Source organism: Epinephelus fuscoguttatus, linkage group LG23, assembly GCF_011397635.1.
Source record: "Epinephelus fuscoguttatus linkage group LG23, E.fuscoguttatus.final_Chr_v1".
Classification (NCBI taxonomy): Eukaryota; Metazoa; Chordata; class Actinopteri; order Perciformes; family Serranidae; genus Epinephelus; species Epinephelus fuscoguttatus.
Genome location: NC_064774.1, coordinates 6334226 through 6353368, shown reverse-complemented (window position 1 = coordinate 6353368; position 19143 = coordinate 6334226). Strand labels below are relative to the sequence as shown.

The following is a 19143-nucleotide window of genomic DNA, read 5'->3' as shown; positions in this document are numbered from 1 at the left end:
TTGGTAGCTTTGTCACCTTCTACCTATGCCAGTCCTCAATGCCTATGTGCAGTCTCACATAGATTGACCACGTCAGTGAGTAGAAAAACGTGGGACAGACAGAATGACTGACTGACAGAATGACACACTGACAGTTTCCGTGATTATGTACAGCATACCATACCATGACTTAGTCATACCAAACATTAGAAACAACACCAACATTGGTCCACAGGGGGAGCCACAGCGATCGGTTGCATTTTAGCCATTTTGAAGCATTTTTCTGTTGTTATAGCGCCACCCAGTTGCCAATTAGAGTCAAATTTCTCCAGTCACCTTGAGGCGTCCTGTTCTACATATCTACCAAGTTTAGTAAAAATCCATATGGCGGTTAGGCCTAGATAAGAAATGAGCTCTCTAGCGCCCCCATTTTGTTTGATGGGCTCAATAATGGAGGGGTCCCCTCAGATTATGTGTGGTCATATGCCTACAAAGTTGCGTGATGATGGGTGAAACCCTTGAGATGTTCTACACCTTTATGTGATGAGCCACGCCCTCCGCAATATTCATTGCCTTATAGAAGCTCAGTTTTAGGAAGTTTTCCAACTTTTGCCAAGAGGGAACTTTAGATATTGCTCCCTAGATTATGTTCACCCAGTTTCATGCAGATGGCTCAAACTTCCTAGGAAGAGATCCATTTGAAGTGTTTTTCAAACAATTCAAAATGGCAGAAAATCTATATAAGCGGAAGTTATGGGTTCTTGAGGCAAATGTGTTCCTCATGAGGAGAGGCATCTCTGTGCAAAGTTTCATGTCTCTACCACATACGGGGCATGAGATAGGCTATTATATTATATTATATTATAATATAAAGTAGTGTATTAATCAAGTAATAAAAAATAATCGTTAGAATAAATTGTTAGATTAGTCGATTAATCGCAAAACATTGTTGAATTGAGCGATAGAAACGTCATCATGAGGCGTCACAGTCAGTGCAGTAACTCCCAGTTCAGCCTCCGGTCCACCAGGTGGCGGTGAGGCGCCATCACGCGAGTTGACGAGCCGCCATGACGGAACTAAAGGAAGGAGACGCTCCGCCTGCGGTCAGTCCGAGCTGAGGAGCCGCTGCAGCTGCGACCATCGCTCCTCTGAGACAAACGGTAAATCTGTCTTTAAGTGTAACGCTGTGCTTCAAATGAAATACTAAACGTGTCGATGACAGTATGTAGCGATACAAGATGGCGACTGTCACCGTAGATGATGCGTGTGTTTGACGGATGGTCGGAGATTGTTCCGCAGCTCAGCGACGAGGAGACGTAAGATGTGATTGTGTAACGTGTCTCAGCGTTATTTCGGATATGAATCAGCTGATTGACAGAAACAAACCCTCGTGCTAAAATATTAATGTGTAGATGTGTGTGTGTGTGTGTGTGTGTGTGTGTGTGTGTGTGTGTAGTTGTTAGTGTGGGTTGTGCAGCTCGTGCTGAGGCCGTGTTCGGGTCCAGTCTGACGGGTTGAGCCTGCAGCAGGTGAGCACGTGGTGCAGGTAGACTCGTCGTGGGGCCTCACGTGCTGCTCATTGGATGTTATTGATTCTCAGTTTATCGATCAGTTCAAGGCTGATTATATGAAACATGGCCAGGAGTTGTTTTTTATCATTAGTTCTTAATTCCCATGATCCCTTGTGTTGCAAGGAGGCACGCCTCCACCCTGAGCTGGACCCGCAGCCCTGACCACCGGGGGCAGTTTGAATGGAGGCAGGCCTGGTTCTCTTAGCGTGCTAAATGCATGGCAGTGATCAAGCTGCACACGTGTTGGTGTGTTGGAGATGACAGAGGTGTGGACATAGTGGTTGAGGATCTGTTTTGTGTGTGAACGTGTGAGTTGTCAAAGGCCAAACCGGCGCAGTGCGTGTCTTTTCTTGATCAAGAGAGAACCCCCTCTCTCCGGATTGGTGCGTGGTGTAGTCTGGCCGGTCATTTCTCCACCACAGCCATGAAGAGGAGCCTGAAACTAGAGGAGGCTCCTGCTGCGGAGGAGGACGACAGCACCTCCATGGAGATGAAGAAATGGGGGCATCCTGTGGTCTCCCTCACATGAAGAGGCCCAGCACTTCTTACTCCCTCCCATCTTGACCCCGGGGCCGACTCACTTCGCACTCACCAGGATCCCCGACACTGCGCTTGAGCTGTTTTTCCCCAAGGACACCCAGCAGCAAATCCTGCACTTCACGAACCTGCAGGGGAGGAGGTCAGTAAAGGAGTGGAAGGACGTGAGTGACGAGGAGCTGGGTGCCGACCTGGGGCTGCTGATCCTCCTTGCCAGGGCCGGACCCAGAGTCAGAGGCAGGAGGAGGAGGAGAAGGAGGAGGAGGAGGAGCCAGGGTCCTCGCCCTCTAAAATGCGGAAGCAGTGTGTCTTGTGCCCAGGATGCAAAATGGTTGTCAAGCAGTGCTCCAGATGTGAAGCACATGCATGTGAAATGCACCTCACAGTGATCTGTGGTGTGTGTGCCTTAGACCATGAACACACGCACATGACGAAACACACGACGTCTTCTGACAAAAAGGGTATGAAAACAAAAGATTTTAAAATAATAAGATAAAAACACTTCATATGGATGGTTGGGGCTGAAGTTGTTTAAAAGATTTGATGCAGTGAAAGTAGAAGAAAAATGACTACGTTTTACTGAGGATGAAAAGTGTAACTTCATTTTTAAGGAGCCTCAAAGGTTAAATAAAACATTTGCCATTAACAAGATACTCAGATCTGATCAGTGGCTGAATGTAACTAGTTACATTTACTCAAGTACTCTAAGTATAGATGTGAGGTATTGGAGTATTTCCTTCTCACACTACTTTGTGTTTCTTCTTTACGTCTTGTGAGTTAAAACTGTACTTTTCACACCGTTAACACACTAACATCACACAGTACATTGTTTTTTACACCAAACAGACTAAAGTGTAGAAAGTACAGTTGTCACAATTAGTCGATGAATGGATTAACAGTAGAAACTGTAATTAATTAATCTGCCTGTTGTTCTCCTGATTAATTGTTTTGATGATAAAGTGAACGGTGAAAGACGCCCTGTGTAGTTTTCTAGAGCCGAAGGTGATGTCTTTTAATTATCTGACCAGTGGCCCAAAAATCAAAAGCTAATAACTATATTGTGATGTATGTCAAAGAAAACTCCAGTGTGGGATCAATACAGTGGCGTCTGTCTATCGAAAGCATCGATTTCTCACAGAAAGACGAAACAATTCGACGTTTTTAGATCTAGTCGCAGAAAATTAACCAGGAGCTATTGTCATACTACGTCACCCTAAAACATTTCAAAGGTCCAAATTTCCAAATGTGATTTGCTGCTTGATATTTCTGTAATTACTACTGAGAACAGTAGTGATGGTCAAATGAAGCTTCATGGACAATTTTCTTTATTTTCTGACTCCACCAGATGGCGCTCTTGGTTTATAGATAAAGGCTGAAGGACTGGCAGTGAAGTGTGCTCTCAAACCTTTGTTGAACAGACGGCGCCATCCTGTGGCTTCAGAGAATAAAGACAGTGCTACATGAAGCTTCATCTGGCCATCACTAACAGTCTGTAATTAACGGTTTGAGATGAGCTCCACCTCGACCAGCCACAACCGTAAAAAAATATTCCTGCCTCATAGTGACGGCGTGAGAGAGATTCTGGGCTGCTGACGATGTTTTAAACAACACTGATGTTTCATTAGTCTTTTGTTAATAACCTTCTTTACTGAAAACTCATGATGTGACTCCGTGTTGGTTCTGACGGCCAACAGCGAACACTAGCCAGCTCTCCCTCTGCTGATATTAACACGGATCTGTTGTTCACAATGTCACACTATCAGGAAACCATACGGTGTGTCCTCTGACACCCAGTAGTGAGTTTACCGCCTCCTTTCATCCCGACGTTGCAACAGGGAAGATCTCTGTTTGGCTCGGACACATTTTCTGTTGTCTCTGGAACAACAGGACACAAAATCGGCCACTGCCATCGGCGAGTGTCCTCTTGTTTAGCATGGCGACAGTTGACACAGCGAATATCGGCTGATGCTGAGGTTTGGCCAATAATCGGTGCATCCTTACTGTCTTACATTCATGTATGAGTCATAATAATCTAATAGTTCAACAGCCAAGTTTTCTCTCTCAGTTTTAATAGCCTGTTTTCTTTTCCTGATCAAACGTAGATGCATTTACTGAAGTAACGTGTTCAATGCAGGACTTTCTTTGTGGAGGAGTAATTGTACAGTGTGGTGGTGCAGTAACAGGTCTGAGTGCGTCCTCACCACTGAGTCTGATGCAGTTATTCAAGGTCTGATAATGTGTTAAAGTGCTCTCACCTCCTGGTTTTATTTCTTGTTGGAGATAATTCCCGAGCTTTTGTTTTTCCTTTCAGGTTTTATATGTTCCAGCTTGTTCAGCGTTGGACTGCTGAGGATGTCGGCTTCACCTCTGGACTGTCCCTGCAGTTTGCACACGGTCAGATTATTTAAAACGTTGGATTGATTTAGTTATTAGCACCCTGCATCACCCTGCGCTGTGATGACATTATTTCCTGCCATTCGTAGTTTCCACCAGAGGTCGAAAGACCAAAGACGGTCCAAACCTTCCTTGGATGTCTGAGCGCTTTTGCAACACAGCAGTATTTGTCCAAAAAATATTATTCATTACCTCATGATTAGCTTTTAGTCGACTGATGTGAGGCTTCCAAAACAAAACTATAGTTTTTGTTATGAAAAACAATTGTCAGATTGAAAGTTGGACTGAATGAGGTTCGCTCAGTTAAGTCAGAAGTTAACACCAGAAACGTCCTCACAGGGTCACACCATGGACCTCCAGGGACACCGTACAGAAGCTGCTCGCGATGGATGATGCGACTTATTCCTCAGGAGGTGGAAATTCATCAGCTCCATGAACCTGGGGACAGGTGAGCAGATCAGTCTCAACACTGATTTCAACACCGGTGACTGTGCCTTTTATTTAAAGACAGAATGTGTGTGTTTCTGCACACATACCTTAAAGTGACTTCAACAATAACAACTGTATTTTGTTTAGTGTGTACTTAGCCCAAATGTTTCCATCAGTGTTACCGGCTTCTTCTTCCGTTACACATCGAATGCTTTTGGACTTCTGGGTCACTTACAGAAAGCCGAATTACGTTCTGTCATCAGTGCTAGAGCTGTCCTTGATCTTGCAAACTAAATTCAAGAAATTGGACGATACAATTTAACTGAGCAGCCCTGTATCTTTTCAAATGACTGTTCTTCGACCGCAGTCCAGATGACAAATGACAGACAGTACTTTTGTGTGTGATCTTCTGAACGTCCTCGGCTCTATTCTGTAGAGGAGCTCGGGTCTTGTCGCTGTGATGACATTATTTCCTGCCATTCGTAGTTTCCACCAGAGGTCTGACAGACCAAAGACGGTCCAAACCTTCCTTGGATGTCTGAGCGAATTTAAAAGCAGGAACTGTTATAGTCTTTGTTTGTAGCTTCGTGGCTAACTTGTCCATCTCGTCATTTTCAGGGTTCCAGGCTGGATGTGCCTTCATCTTCTCCGTCCAGTCACCAGTGACGGTGGTTATTGACTGGTACGTAATTATTAAACTATGTATTTGAGTACAGACTGACGGCCTGCAGTTCGCTGTGATGATGCTTTTTCCTGCCATTCGTAGTTTCCACCAGAGGTCTGACAGACCAAAGACGGTCCAAACCTTCCTTGGATGTCTGAGCGAACAAGAACACTCTATACCTTGTCTTGTGACGTCTCTCTGCTTCCACAGCTGACTTTGTCTCCATCTCACTTTCAGGGTGAACGTCTCGGTGGATGATTCTGTTGATTCAGCACCTGCAGCAAGATGATCGATGCCTGCACAGCTGGTGTGTATGTTTTAGGATTACAGTATTTGTGCTGTTAAGGCCCTGACACACCAAGCCGACAGTTGGCCGTCGACCAAAGTTGGGCCGTTGATGAGCGTCTGTTGCCCTAGTTTTTGCGGTGTGTCCCGCACCGTTGGCACTTTGGTGTCTGCAACTTTTTGGCCGATTGAGCATGTTGAATCGCCAGCGGAGCTTGTCGGTGAGAGAGATCACTCTGATTGGCTGTTCAGGTTTTATTTCCTCGCCCCTGTAGCGAGTGAATCTGCCTGTAGTGAAACCGGGGCTAACCGGTGCTTCCTCCTCAGGCTCCACTTCACTCAGCTGCCCCACAGACCCGCTGCTTCTTCACACTTTAACCTGAATAACAAACCGGAGCTAGCTGGGAGCGGCTAGCGGAGCGTTAGCCGCAGCATGACCGGAGGGAAGCACAGCCAGTTAGCCTCCGCTAGTCTCTGAGCTAGCCCCGGCTCTCCGTTTGGATCCAACCGGAGCACCGAGCCCTGGTTTGTTATTCAGGTTAAAGTGGGAAGAAGCAGCGGGTTTATCGGGCAGCTGAGTGAAGTGGAGCCTGCGGAGGAAACACCGGGACCGTCTGGATGTAATAGTCCGTGGAGGTGCTGCGGTGCTCGGCTGCACAGATAGGAAACCCCTCGGCTGACAGGATGTACCACTCTCTCACTCCGCTCTCTCTCACGCAGGCGCAGAACGTACGTGCTACTTGGCCGTCGGATGTAGTCTGTGTAGTGTGTTCAAATGCAACTGACACAGGGCGACGTGAGGCGACGTAGACGACACAACAGTTGGCTTTCGTCACTGCTAGTTCTTTGATGTGGGTTTGGTGTGTCCGCACTTTTTAATAACAGCTGCTCTTGTCGCTGTGATGATGCTTTTTCCTGCCATTCGTAGTTTCCACCAGAGGTCTGACAGACCAAAGACGGTCCAAACCTTCCTTGGATGTCTGAGCGAACAAGAACACTCTATACCTTGTCTTGTGATGTCTTTCTGCTTCCACAGCTGACTTTGTCTCCATCTGTCTTTCAGGGTGAACGTCTCGGTGGATGATTCTGTTAATTCAGCACCTGCACCAAGATGGTGGTGACTGACGCCTGCACAGCTGGTGTGTATGTTTTAGGATTACAGTATTTGTGCTGTTAAATAACAGCTGCTCTTGTCGCTGTGATGATGCTTTTTCCTGCCATTCGTAGTTTCCACCAGAGGTCTGACAGACCAAAGACGGTCCAAACCTTCCTTGGATGTCTGAGCGAATTTAAAAGCAGGAACTGTTATAGTCTTTGTCTGTTTTAGCTTCGTGGCTAACTTGTCCATCTCGTCATTTTCAGGGTTCCAGGCTGGCTGTGCCTTCATCTTCTCCGTCCAGTCACCAGTGATGGTGGTCATTGACTGGTACGTAATTATTAAACTATATGTCTGAGTGCAGACTGACGGCCTGCAGTTCGCTGTGATGATGCTTTTTCCTGCCATTCGTAGTTTCCACCAGAGGTCTGACAGACCAAAGACGGTCCAAACCTTCCTTGGATGTCTGAGCGAATTTAGCTCTAGTTTTTAATCATTGCCTCCAAAGGTTTTCTGTTTGCTAACATGTGTTTATGTCCCACAGGTCGAACATAAACCAGGAGCTGGACTTCACTGGTTTCTCTTCGCTGGAGATTTTTCCTCTTTCCTTGTTTTTGTTGTTGTTTACAAAGAAATAAAGATCCAGCTGTTGCAACTGTTGTTGAATTGTTTCTTCAATTGACAGTAGATCACGTAAAATGTTTCATTGACATAGTGGGATTCTCTCTGAGGAGGTACCAAGTCAGTCAGTCTGTTTCCATGACGACAGAGAAAATGGATTTATTGTGTCAGACTTTTAAAATCCCTGTAAACATGTTAGTGTGAGTGAAATGGTCCTAAAGTGAATTTGACTAACACACCCAGATCATGTGACTCCTGCATGTATAGACCCTCGTAGGGCTGACATCAGCTGGAGGTGCAGCTGCCTCTCCCCCACAGGGCTGTGGGCTCCATAGGAGTGTTAAAATGTGTTTGTCTTGTTGTGTTATTGGGAGCCAGAATAGAAGGAGTCATGGCTCAAAACCAGCCGCCACTGCCCGTCAACAAAAACAAAGACAACTATGGTTAAATGTGATAAGACCAAAGGACTGGACGGAGGCCATCATCAAAAATGCTCACATGTGCAGCGCACACTTCATATCAGGTTAGGGAAAAAGTATTTCCTGTTGTAGGGATGAATAAGGTTATGTGTATTAAGGGTTATCATGTCCACCTCATCAGAAACTGGGGAGGGATTAAGAGGAAGATTGGATTTCTCTGCAACGCTAACTTTTTAGCACATTAGCTAACGTTAGCTTCCATAGCAAAACAAACAAGTGTGGTCCTCCTTTGTGACATCATCCATCCACTGATTGTTTACTTATTCAAGTAACACTGGCGGTCCCGGAGAGTGAGTGACCTGACATGGTGCGTTGGTAAATTCAGTCTGACGCTCTACACTAAAATGAGAGCCCTGTTGGTGGAAGAAACGCAGCGTTATATTTCTACATGAATGAACCAACGGTTAAGTTAATCACACATTCACTCCGCTCGGCGCTCTGCTGCTCCGTCTCCACAGACAGAGTGTCCAGAGTGCGCTCTGCCACTCTGAGAGTGCGCTGCTCTGGATAACCCAAGAGTACAGTTTGCTCCAGAGTGTGCTCCGGCACTTGGGTAGGTATTTCTGAACACACCACTCACATCATCTTCCTCCATTGTCTAAAACAAGCCAAAAGAACTCGCTAGCTAGTGCTAGCTAACGTCTGTGGAGAACTATTTTGCCTCCAGCTAAGCCCCGCCCACCAACAAACGTCATACTGTTTACAAACAGTAAAAGCTCTGTACAGTCAATCAGACTCAAACTGGCCGAGGCGCTCTGAGCATGCTCCGCAGTTTCCGCCCCGGGCTTTGACCCGGAAGTCCAAAAGCATTAAATGTGTAAAAGAAGAAGAAGCCGGTAACAACATGGGCTGAATCCAAATCTCCTCCCTCTGGACCTGCAGACTGAGCCCTCGCAAACTGCAGGCGAAATGTGACGTCACTGTCATCACGTAAAGTCTGCAGCGTTATAAAAGGAGCTAACAGACAGGCTTGGAGACCATCATGCATACAGGTGCTGGTCATATAATTAGAATATCATCAAAAAGTTGATTTATTTCAGTAATTCCATTCAAAAAGTGAAACTTGTATATTATATTCATTCATTCCACACAGACTGATATATTTCAAATGTTTTTTTCTTTTAATTTTGATGATTATAACTGACAACTAATGAAAACCCCAAATTCAGTATCTCAGAAAATTAGAATATTGTGAAAAGGTGCAATATTGAAGACACCTGGTGCCACACTCTAATCAGCTAAGTAACTCAAAACACCTGCAAAGGCCTTTAAATGGTCTCTCAGTCTAGTTCTGTAGGCTACACAATCATGGGGAAGACTGCTGACTTGACAGTTGTCCAAAAGACGACCATTGACACCTTGCACAAGGAGGGCAAGACACAAAAGGTCATTGCTAAAAGAAATAAACACTTGAAATATATCAGTCTGTGTGGAATGAATGTATACATTATACAAGTTTCACTTTTTGAATGAAATTACTGAAATAAATCAACTTTTTCATGATATTCTAATTATATGACCAGCACCTGTACAGTGATCACTGCAGCACTCGCCTACATGATCAGACTGCACAGCTTCTATAGGCTAGGCTGCAATATTAAGATGCATATTGATTATAGTCTATAGCCTATACTGTTACATATATCTGTATCATGATGTTGAATTTTAATCTGGCCTACATTATTCAAGTAACGTTTTAACGTCTTCACTGTTACCGTGGAAACATACTGAGTGTTGTGCAAGTCACAAATAAGTTTTGGCACTCAAGTCCAAAGTTCAAGTTACCTTTGAGTTAGAGTCCCAAACAAGTCATTAATGCACTCTCACCAACTGCTTGACCATTTTACTGACAGTAAGAAAATAAAAATCAGTGCTTTTTATAATTAGTATTTTTGTGTTAAGTTAATGCACACAGGCCCGGTGCATACAGCTTGGAAGGGAAGGATGTATGCTGCGTTTGCTTTGTACTCGGAGGTCGGAAGTCGGACGTGGGAATGAGTTGACAACAGTTTTTGCATTCTAGTTGACGATGGTGGACAAGTCGGAAAAAAACATGGACGCCCGCAAGAAAGCCTTTGTTGCCCGTGAACTTTGGGAGTATAGACAGCTTCAAAACCATCATGCACTCCAACTGATGAACGCCGCAGATGAGGCTGACCTGATGTGAGACACATAAGATAAAGCTGCTATAAACGTACTCACTACGTATGTGACCGGCAGCCATCTTGAATTCGTAAGTCAGGCATGATGCGGTTGCTCCGAGTTTCTAAGTTGGAAATCTGATCTCAGGGTGCGTTCGAGTTTAAACTTCTGACTGGGAACTGGGAATTTCCGACTCCGAGTTAAAAACGAACGCACGTTACACACTCACTGGACCTGCATGTGTGCTCAGTGTTGTCAGTCGTGACAGATTGTGCATCTGAACTGGCTCCTGAGGTGCATCGTCTGGTCACATGATCAAATAGAGACTGTTATCATCAGCCGTCACTGCAGACAGTAAGACATCATGTATCTAAAGGTTATTTTGATCAGTTAATTCATAGTTGTTATAGTTTACATAGAGGACATACAGCCCCCCACCCTACAGACCCCTGTATTCACGCCCCTGGATTCAGTATGTTCTCGCGGTTTTAATTTTGACCCTCTCGGCCTTCCGTAGCTGCGCCGCCTCGGAGCAGCTGTCAGAGGAGCTGCTGTCAAAGCAGTGCTAGCTCAGCCGGCTAGCTTGCACCTTTGAGAGGGTAAAAACCAAACATGGCGGGTGTGCACCCCCAGGTAAGCAGACTGCAGGTAACACCGCGGCTGTCACACACTGTTCGCCCCGACAGGTGATACTTTTAACGGCTAGATTAACGGAAACTGCGGCTAACGGGAGCTAACGTATCCCGAGCTAGCTAGCTAACGTTAGCTCAAGTCAGCTGTGTCCATACTGTGCTGCTGCTGCTGCTGTTGGGACGTGGCAGCATAAAGGCGTCATTAAAGACAAGAAGCGGCTGTTTCGTCACATGTTGGGGTTTTATTTTGTCTCGTCACCACGTTATTTGTCATGTAGTGCCGCGAGCTGTGTTAACCTACTTTAAACTGTCCAGTGAGACCCACAGCTGCTATTTCTGTCCCTGCCTCTCTATTCCAGGACGACCTGCTGAAAATGACACACAGAGAGAACTGGAAGTGAGTAGCAGCACTTTGTTTCCCAGCATGCACCACGGAAATGTGCTCATGTTCATCCTCAGTGCAGGAATATGTGATGAAGTCCTGATGTTGTCTGCGTTGTGTTGTCCTCCACCCTCCTCACACCTTTCTGTTGCTCCTGGCTCAGGGTGCAGCATGAGCGCCTGCACGTGAAGCACAGGGGTCACGAGGCCATGCACGCAGAGATGGTGCTGATCCTCATCGCCACGCTGGTGGTGGCTCAGATCGTCCTGGTGCAGTGGAAGCAGCGGCACCACCGCTCCTACAATGTGAGTAGTGGTGGAGGAGGAGGAGGAGGAGGAGGAGGAGAGGTGACAGACGTGGATATAAAGGATGATACTGACCATCTGTCTGTCTCCTCAGCTGGTGACGCTGGTCCAGATGTGGGTGGTTCCTCTTTACTTCACCATCAAACTCTACTGGTGGAGGTTTCTGTCCATGTGGGGCATGTTCTCCGTCGTCACCAGCTACGTCATCTTCAGAGCCACTCGCAAGCCGCTGTCCTGCAGGACGCCCAGGTGAGAGTGATGGTGGAGACTAATGTCCAAATGTCTTTGTGGGCGTGTTCCCGAGCAGTCCACAGGGGCCTAATGTGGACTTCCTGCAGACTTCCAGAGTCCACTCAGGGGCAGACTTCATGACACTGTAGTTTGTTTATCAATAGCTGACTATAAAACAAAACTTGTGTGTATGTAAAAGAGTCAGAATATTAAAACAAGACTGTAATCATGTAGGTCAGAAACAATATTCAACATCATGATACAGAAACATGTAGAAACATAGGCTCTTGTGATGTCACTAACAGCCCGACACAATCATGTCTGTATGTGTCCGTCTGCAGTCTGTATGTTAGACAGACGTTTATTTTGTTCACTCACAAAATAACCCTGAACACGAGGTTTATATCTTGTAGTCGTCGCTCTAACATTTCCATGGTAACGAGTAAAACAGTCCAGAGGGCTGTCTATCAAGGTGCAGACACACCAAACCGACATCAAAGAACAAGCGGCGACGAAAGCCAACTGTTGTGTCGTCTCCGTCGCCTCACGTCGCCTCACGTCGCCTCACGTCGCCCTGTGTCAGCTGCATTTGAACAAACTACACGGACTATTACATCCAGACGGTCCCGGTGTTTCCTCCGCAGGCTCCACTTCACTCAGCTGCCCGATAAACCCGCTGCTTCTTCCCACTTTAACCTGAATAACAAACCAGGGCTCAGTGCTCCGGTTGGATCCAAACGGAGAGCCGGGGCTAGCTCAGAGACTAGCGGAGGCTAACTGGCTGTGCTTCCCTCCGGTCATGCTGCGGCTAACGCTCCGCTAGCCGCTCCCAGCTAGCTCCGGTTTGTTATTCAGGTTAAAGTGGGAAGAAGCAGCGGGTCGGCGTATAGGTCCACAGTAACTTATTATCATTATTATTATTATTGGGTCTTATAAGAGTGGGCTACAATGAGTACCGGGCCATCAAATCACAGCATCCGCGGTGAGAGGACACGGAATTGTGTGCTCTTTTACATACGCAGGTCTAGGCGATCACAGATATTTGATGTGGGAAAGTTGTAGCCAGATGTATTACCTGTTTTTAAGCGGCACCAAGATACGTGGCTCGTCTGTCTGTCCGTCCGTAGCACGAGTCATGTGCGCCACTTCACCACTGACCCGTGCGTAAAAGCACAACAATTCCGTGTCCTCTCACCGCGGATGCTGTGATTTGATGGCCTGGTACTTACTGTAGCCCACTGGCGAACGACCCCCTTAACGAACCTGCCGTTTAAATAGAATGGAGTACGTAGGCTATTGACCTGGTGCCAAACCCGGTCTCACATCATTTCTTGTCATATTCACAGTTAGTCAACAATTAGTATCCCCCCCCCTTAAAAAAAAAAACAAAAAAACATTTTTCGTGTACTAATTTTTCAGAACCATTTATGATCTCAGACACGTGTAAAGGTGTACACGGACTCACCCATATGACACATCAGTTTAGTTTTTACTGAATATTTGGAGGGAACTGTAAAACTACAGCACTGAATTTATTCTTACATTAATAATCGAACATTTTTACGAATGTGTCACATGGTCAAGAATATCGTTATCACAGAAATACAATGAAATATTGTGATGTTATTTGCGTGTTTTTTCAGGATGGTGTACAAGTGGTTCCTGCTCATCTACAAGCTGAGCTATGCAGTGGGCGTCCTTGGCTACATGGCCATCATGTTCACCATGTTCGGCTTCAACGTCTTCTTCAGGTGAGAGAAAACTGAGCTCCCAAAGCTCCGTCAGTCGTATAGGACACTTAAAGTTACCTTGCAGAGCAAAATGTACAACTGTTTTGTCTTACTCTGGACATTTAAACTTTAAACAACTCTCTTCAGGTCTGTCTCACAGGACGATCCTTCATCTCTGACAGATTTGTACCTTTATTTTAGCTTTCTCACGCTTTTAATTACCATGGTGCACAAGAGAGACCTTAATGTTTGGCTCCCTAAGTCATGGAAAAGGTTGTTGGAACCAGATATTGATGAGTCTGAATCAGCCCTCGGCCGTCAGCTTGAGGGTGTAGTTGAAGTTTATGTCCTTTTACACAACAGTTTAAACTGTTATTATCATGGACACATTATACAACTATGACATATCTGACACCCTCTGGCCGTCACACTTCAGGAAGGGGATTTCATCTGCAAACACAATCACACGTAACACGACTGCAGTGTGCAGGGTACTAAATTCATTTGGTTTGATGTGTCACGGTTAGGCCTGTCACGATATGCGAGAGGTCGGTTAATTGCATGGTAAATTAAACGGGAGACAGTAACTTTTCCGGCCACGATTAATTGCTGTATCCATGCGTGTTTGTTTTCCTCGTCTCTCTCCACCAAAGAGACTGGACGACAAGAGCGTTCACTGCCGTGCATCGTCTGGCAGCCAGGTGAGTTGGTTCATTAGCGTAATGAACGGAGGGAAAGCTCTTGTCATCGAGTGTTTTTGTCTCTGTGGGGGAGGCGGGGCTATGGGCTACACACACACACACACACACACACACACACACACACACACGAGGCAGAGAATAAGTCAAGTCAACTTTATTCGTGCCATCCAAGATTTTATGTCATTAATACGTAGTAATAGTGAATTCATGCTGCAAGGATCTGATGGTTTCAACGGGAGGTACAACTGGGAATCATCTGCATAACAGTGATAAGATATATTGTCTTTCCTTAGTATAGAGCCTAATGGAAGCATGTATAGTGAAAATAAAATTGGGCCTAAAATGGAGACTTGGGGAACACCATAGGAGATGGGAGCAGAGGAGGAGCACACATTTCCAATTTGAACAGAAGAAAACAGAGTTGAGCGAAAGAGAAAGACAGGGAACTTGGTCCTAAACCAAATGCCACGGCCCCTGTGTGGGAGTGTTTTGGATTAAAACCAAATGACAGAGGGCAGCCCAGTAATTAGGACGAGCCGATGTGCCGGGATTGTTCTAAAACCATCTCAACAAAAAGAGCAAACACGACCAACTTAACTGCACACCTGAGAGTGAGACACTGACAGTCTATTTTTGTATAATTTATTTTGATATTTTTAAGTTATTTCGGACATTTATTTATTTATTATTTTTTTTTTGCATTCCTAAATATTCTTGTTAAGTAAATGTTTATTTCTCTTTAAAAGGGTGTACTTGCATCATTATGTCTTTATTATCATTATATAAATGTAAAAAATGGTCTAAAAACAGCAAAATTTGTTATCGTGACAGGCCTAGTCCGGTTGCTCATATGGAAAGGGGAAGTTATGTCAAATTCTTGCTGTTTTATTGTTCTTCTTTTTTCCCAGTTTTCTAATATAATTTAAATTTTATTTAATGTTTTTATTTTCTTCTTGTTCAAACAGCATTAAAACAGGCAACAGAAGTGAAACAGATGTTATGGGAGAGATTATGTGACAGTTGTACAGTGGACCTAAAGAAAAAAGAAAAGAGACACATAATAAAATAAAAATAAAATGACAGAAACTTGAATACAAGAGGTTAAAGCATCACATAATGAAACACAAGTTGTGACATTATTTTGTAACTGTGTTTTAAATTCAGGTGAGTTCTGATCAGGTTTGAAAGAGTTAGACTAATGTAGATTTACAGATAGTAGTAATTTATTTCCTTGCTATCACCAGCAGAGGTGATTTATTGCTGAGTCATTCTTGAGTTAGTGACGTAATGACGACATATATGAATGGTATATAAATTCTAACGGCACATCTAATGAACGGTCCAGCTCCAAAAACAGAAAATCTAATTGTGGCTCAGATGTTTTAATCGTGGCAGCCTGCCACAGATAAATTGATATGTGCGAAACACTGAAGACATTCAGTACAGTCCTGCTGTCTATTTAAATCAATCGCTCAAAGTTTCAAAAATTGTAAAATTGCCCATCACACGTCTTTAAATGTTGTGTTTTGCTCAACTAAAAGCTGAGGTGGTTCAGTGTGTGGTGATATATGACAAAGGAAAGCAGCAGATCCTCATCTAACAATCTTAAACTACAGAACATTTCAAGTAATATTGTGAGAAACAGTTGGTGCTAATTAGATCGCTGTCTTTACTTTTAAAGCTTGATGAAGACACATTAAAGCCTCAGACTGTGACTGGAAGTCACCTCTGCCAATTTAAATGTCTCTCAGCTCAGTAAAGCACGTCTCTGTGAGCTTCGTTGGCAGGACAGTGCACGTGAATCATCTCCACTCACTCAGAGACAGCTGGTCTTTGTCCCTGTCTGTCTCTGTGCAGGATCAAGGCAGAGGACTCCATGGACGTAGGTGTGATCATGCTGTTTTACGGGCTTTACTACGGCGTCATGGGACGAGACTTTGCTGAAATCTGCTCCGACTACATGGCTTCTACAATCGGGGTAGGACTTCTGTTTTTTTTTTTGTAATTGATTTCTCGCTAAAAATGACAATATTTCAGTTCTGGTTGTGAAAATTCAAACTCAAGTCTGAATACAAAGACGTGATACATGTGTTTTTAGACGCAGTGTGACAGATGGGTGATTACAGATCATCATGCTTAGACATAACTGTGGGGGTCCCACACCTCCTCCTCCTCCTCCGAATGATTTACTGTCCATTACTACTCGTACATGAGAGCAAGGTATTAATATTGTTATTGATTATAGATGATATCACAGATATCTGTCCTGTGGACATTCCTTTAGATATAAACCAGGGCGTCTGCAGGTCCTTAAAAAGTCTTAAATTCAGTGTTGCAGCAGTAAGTTCTTAAAAGTCATTAGTCTTAAATTTGAAGTTGTGAGGTTTCTAATTTTATTTGTGTTAACCCTTTGTGTGTGTGTGTGTGTGTGTGTGTGTGCGCGCGCGCAGTACTACAACAAAGGAGGCATGCCCAGCAGGAGTCTGACCAACGACATCTGCGCGGTGTGCGGACAGAGGATCCTGGTGGACGTGGAGGAGGAAGGGTTCATAGAAGACACCTACCAGCTCTCCTGTGGACACATGTATCCTCACACCCAGCTGATGGTTGTGTGTGTCTTGAGCCCTCACGGGGAGGTCAGAGGTCACAGACTGAGAGAAGACAGTCTTGGTGGGGAAGAGAAAAGAGAAAGGATCAAAGAGGTGTGAGACGGAGAGATGGAGGAGGTGAATCCAGGTGTTGTTAAGGGAAGACTCTCCACGTTACCAAGAAGCCTCGAGTGTACGAGGATGTTGTTTTAGAGGATGAGTCACCATGACTCAGCAGTTTAACCTCCTCTAAACTCTGGAGGCCTGTTGCCTCAGCGTTCTGAGCCCTCTGCTGTGATACCGTGTGCCCTTCTCTAAACACAGAGCTCTTTTGTGTAGGGCTTGGCGACATGGACAGAAATTCATGTCTTGGTATTTACAGGCTGACGAGCGATACACGATATATATCTCAGCATTTTCTACGAAACGGGCAACATGTGTTCAGCTGCAGGTCAATATCACATTTAAGATGTAGCAAACACTTTTATAAAATCAGACTGTGACAAATACAACATGCTAACGTTATTAGCACAAGCCTATGGCATTTTACATTGTATAAATTAGCCGAGCAGCTACCGTACTTCTCCTCTTCTCATATAAAGTCAGGGACAACAGCAACATGTAACAAAGGTAACGTTTCAAAATTCAGCTCCATTACAGCTCACAAGGTTCACTGACAAAACAACTGTCTTATACTAAACATGTTTCCAAACAAATACAACATGCTAACGTTATTAGCACAAGCCTATGGCATTTTACATTGTATAAATTAGCCTAGCAGCTAGCAGAGATTTTCTCTGCTCATATTTCAGCCGATAAATCACACACAAGACTTTATTGTCTTCACAATTTATTGTTTCTTATCTGTGCAATTAAAGTAAATCAAAACTTTGTTTCCACTGAGGGAAATGGTTTCAGCTCACAGAAAAATGGACCTGTACAGGACTCTGGGCTGTACCACCAGCAGCAAGCTAGCTAACCCTACACTTGTTAGGGTTTGAATTTGGTTTTGGAGCAGGGGAGAAACGTGTATCTTCTTCCAACCTCTCCTGGTTACGAGCATCATTGACACCAGCATGCTCCAGACACAGTGTTCAACTCAAGATCCACAAAACCAGCCTGAAAGTGAGGTGAATCTGAAACAACTGCACGAGAGTATATGGAGCACAGCTGTGTAGCTGTTGGACCCTGGTTGGAGCTGATCGATGCTACGCTATGATTGGTTAGTCTGTATCCAGGAGTAGGACTTAGTTTGAGTTTATCACAGTGGTGCCCGCCTGTCATTGTCACCACGTTTTGGGCAGGGGAGCAGTGGATGAAGATTCGCAGCCTCTTTCATCACTGAAAAACAAAACTCTGTTTCTTCATGGCTCCAGAAGTGAGACCCTGTCGCTGCTGCCGCTGTTTGTGTTTCTGTTACATCACTTGGCTGAAGCCGTGTCTGTGCAGGTAGTTGGCGGATAGGTAGGATAAGGTGTACCTGCAACAGTATCCCAGGTTCTGTCTGTGTACTCCAGGTACCATAATCAGGTTTCTAATAAACAGGATATATAGTGTTTACGTGCTCAAACTCATAAAAGAATTTCTCCAAGAACCTGATCATAAACGGGATATTCGTGTCTGTGTAAACGTACTCAGTGATAAAAGTGGCAGAATTCATGTATATTTTAAAAGACTGGCTCCTTAATTTCTGAAGTAGAAGTAGACCAACGCATCTTAATGAAATGACACTGTATTTTTGCAGCTGTGAAAGATTTGTTGTTTGCTTGAGCAAACGCACATCACGGTCAGTTCAGTTCGTTCAGGCTCAAACTGTGGCTCGTGCTAATATCCTAGTTTTCTGCCAAATATTTACTTGATTGGTTAAAAGAAAAAAGTGAAAATGCCGATCACAGACTCCGCGAGCAGTGTCACTTGTTTTGTTCCAAACCCAAAGACATTCAGTCGACTGTCACGTGAGAGAAAGAACAGCTGCAGATCTGCAGTTTTGTGAAGCTGAAACTGGTAAAATGACTAAATGATGAAACGATTATCAGAATAATAACTGCTGGTTGCTGTTCTGTTCATTGACTTGTTTTTGCCGTGTCCTATTTTAGACCTTGTTGAAACATCCACTGTAACCTCCCAGTCTCCAGTGTTTCTGCCTTAACTTGCCCCGCCCCTTCAGATTCCACGAGTTCTGCATCCGTGGCTGGTGCATTGTGGGAAAGAAGCAGACGTGTCCGTACTGCAACGAGAAGGTTGACCTGAAGAGGATGATGAACAACCCGTATCCTTTTCCTGTATTTACTGTGTAGTGGTGTCCAAACAGCGAGACGACAGAAGCAGACACAGAGCTCTGCGTGTGATTACAACACAGCAGAGTCTCTCACTGACC

General features: G+C 44.7%; 1 protein-coding gene, 1 long non-coding RNA gene and 6 other non-coding genes across 11 annotated transcripts in view; all 8 read left to right on the top strand.

The window, feature by feature from the left end:
* The first annotated feature begins 999 nt into the window (after positions 1-999).
* Positions 1000-7610, top strand: LOC125883436 (uncharacterized). 2 transcript variants are annotated; one of them, XR_007448494.1, is made up of 8 exons: positions 1000-1139; positions 4399-4481; positions 4821-4929; positions 5529-5592; positions 5812-5881; positions 6923-6998; positions 7222-7285; positions 7500-7610. It is a non-coding gene; the product is annotated as an uncharacterized LOC125883436 (long non-coding RNA). The 2 variants fall into 2 exon arrangements; XR_007448493.1 differs by having other exon boundaries at positions 7222-7610.
* On the top strand, positions 4537-4629 carry LOC125884530 (small nucleolar RNA SNORD14). The gene has a single exon (XR_007448733.1). It is a non-coding gene; the product is annotated as a small nucleolar RNA SNORD14 (small nucleolar RNA).
* On the top strand, positions 5363-5456 carry LOC125884525 (small nucleolar RNA SNORD14). The gene has a single exon (XR_007448728.1). It is a non-coding gene; the product is annotated as a small nucleolar RNA SNORD14 (small nucleolar RNA).
* Positions 5643-5736, top strand: LOC125884529 (small nucleolar RNA SNORD14). The gene has a single exon (XR_007448732.1). It is a non-coding gene; the product is annotated as a small nucleolar RNA SNORD14 (small nucleolar RNA).
* On the top strand, positions 6754-6847 carry LOC125884528 (small nucleolar RNA SNORD14). Its single transcript, XR_007448731.1, has one exon. It is a non-coding gene; the product is annotated as a small nucleolar RNA SNORD14 (small nucleolar RNA).
* Positions 7053-7146, top strand: LOC125884527 (small nucleolar RNA SNORD14). The gene has a single exon (XR_007448730.1). It is a non-coding gene; the product is annotated as a small nucleolar RNA SNORD14 (small nucleolar RNA).
* LOC125884526 (small nucleolar RNA SNORD14) lies at positions 7336-7429 on the top strand. The gene has a single exon (XR_007448729.1). It is a non-coding gene; the product is annotated as a small nucleolar RNA SNORD14 (small nucleolar RNA).
* A 3090-nt stretch (positions 7611-10700) lies between the features above and the next one.
* The window catches only part of rnf175 (ring finger protein 175), a 51426-nt gene continuing 42983 nt past the window's right edge, over positions 10701-19143 (top strand). For all 3 annotated transcript variants that reach the window (XR_007448492.1, XR_007448491.1, XM_049567700.1), the window contains exons 1-8: positions 10701-10830; positions 11189-11226; positions 11375-11516; positions 11611-11765; positions 13391-13498; positions 16036-16156; positions 16629-16762; positions 18934-19035. Coding sequence is in view for 1 of the 3 variants with exons in the window: in XM_049567700.1 (XP_049423657.1) it covers positions 10810-10830; positions 11189-11226; positions 11375-11516; positions 11611-11765; positions 13391-13498; positions 16036-16156; positions 16629-16762; positions 18934-19035 (821 nt within the window). In the remaining 2 variants the exon portion in view is untranslated. The remainder of the gene's footprint in view (positions 10831-11188; positions 11227-11374; positions 11517-11610; positions 11766-13390; positions 13499-16035; positions 16157-16628; positions 16763-18933; positions 19036-19143) is intronic.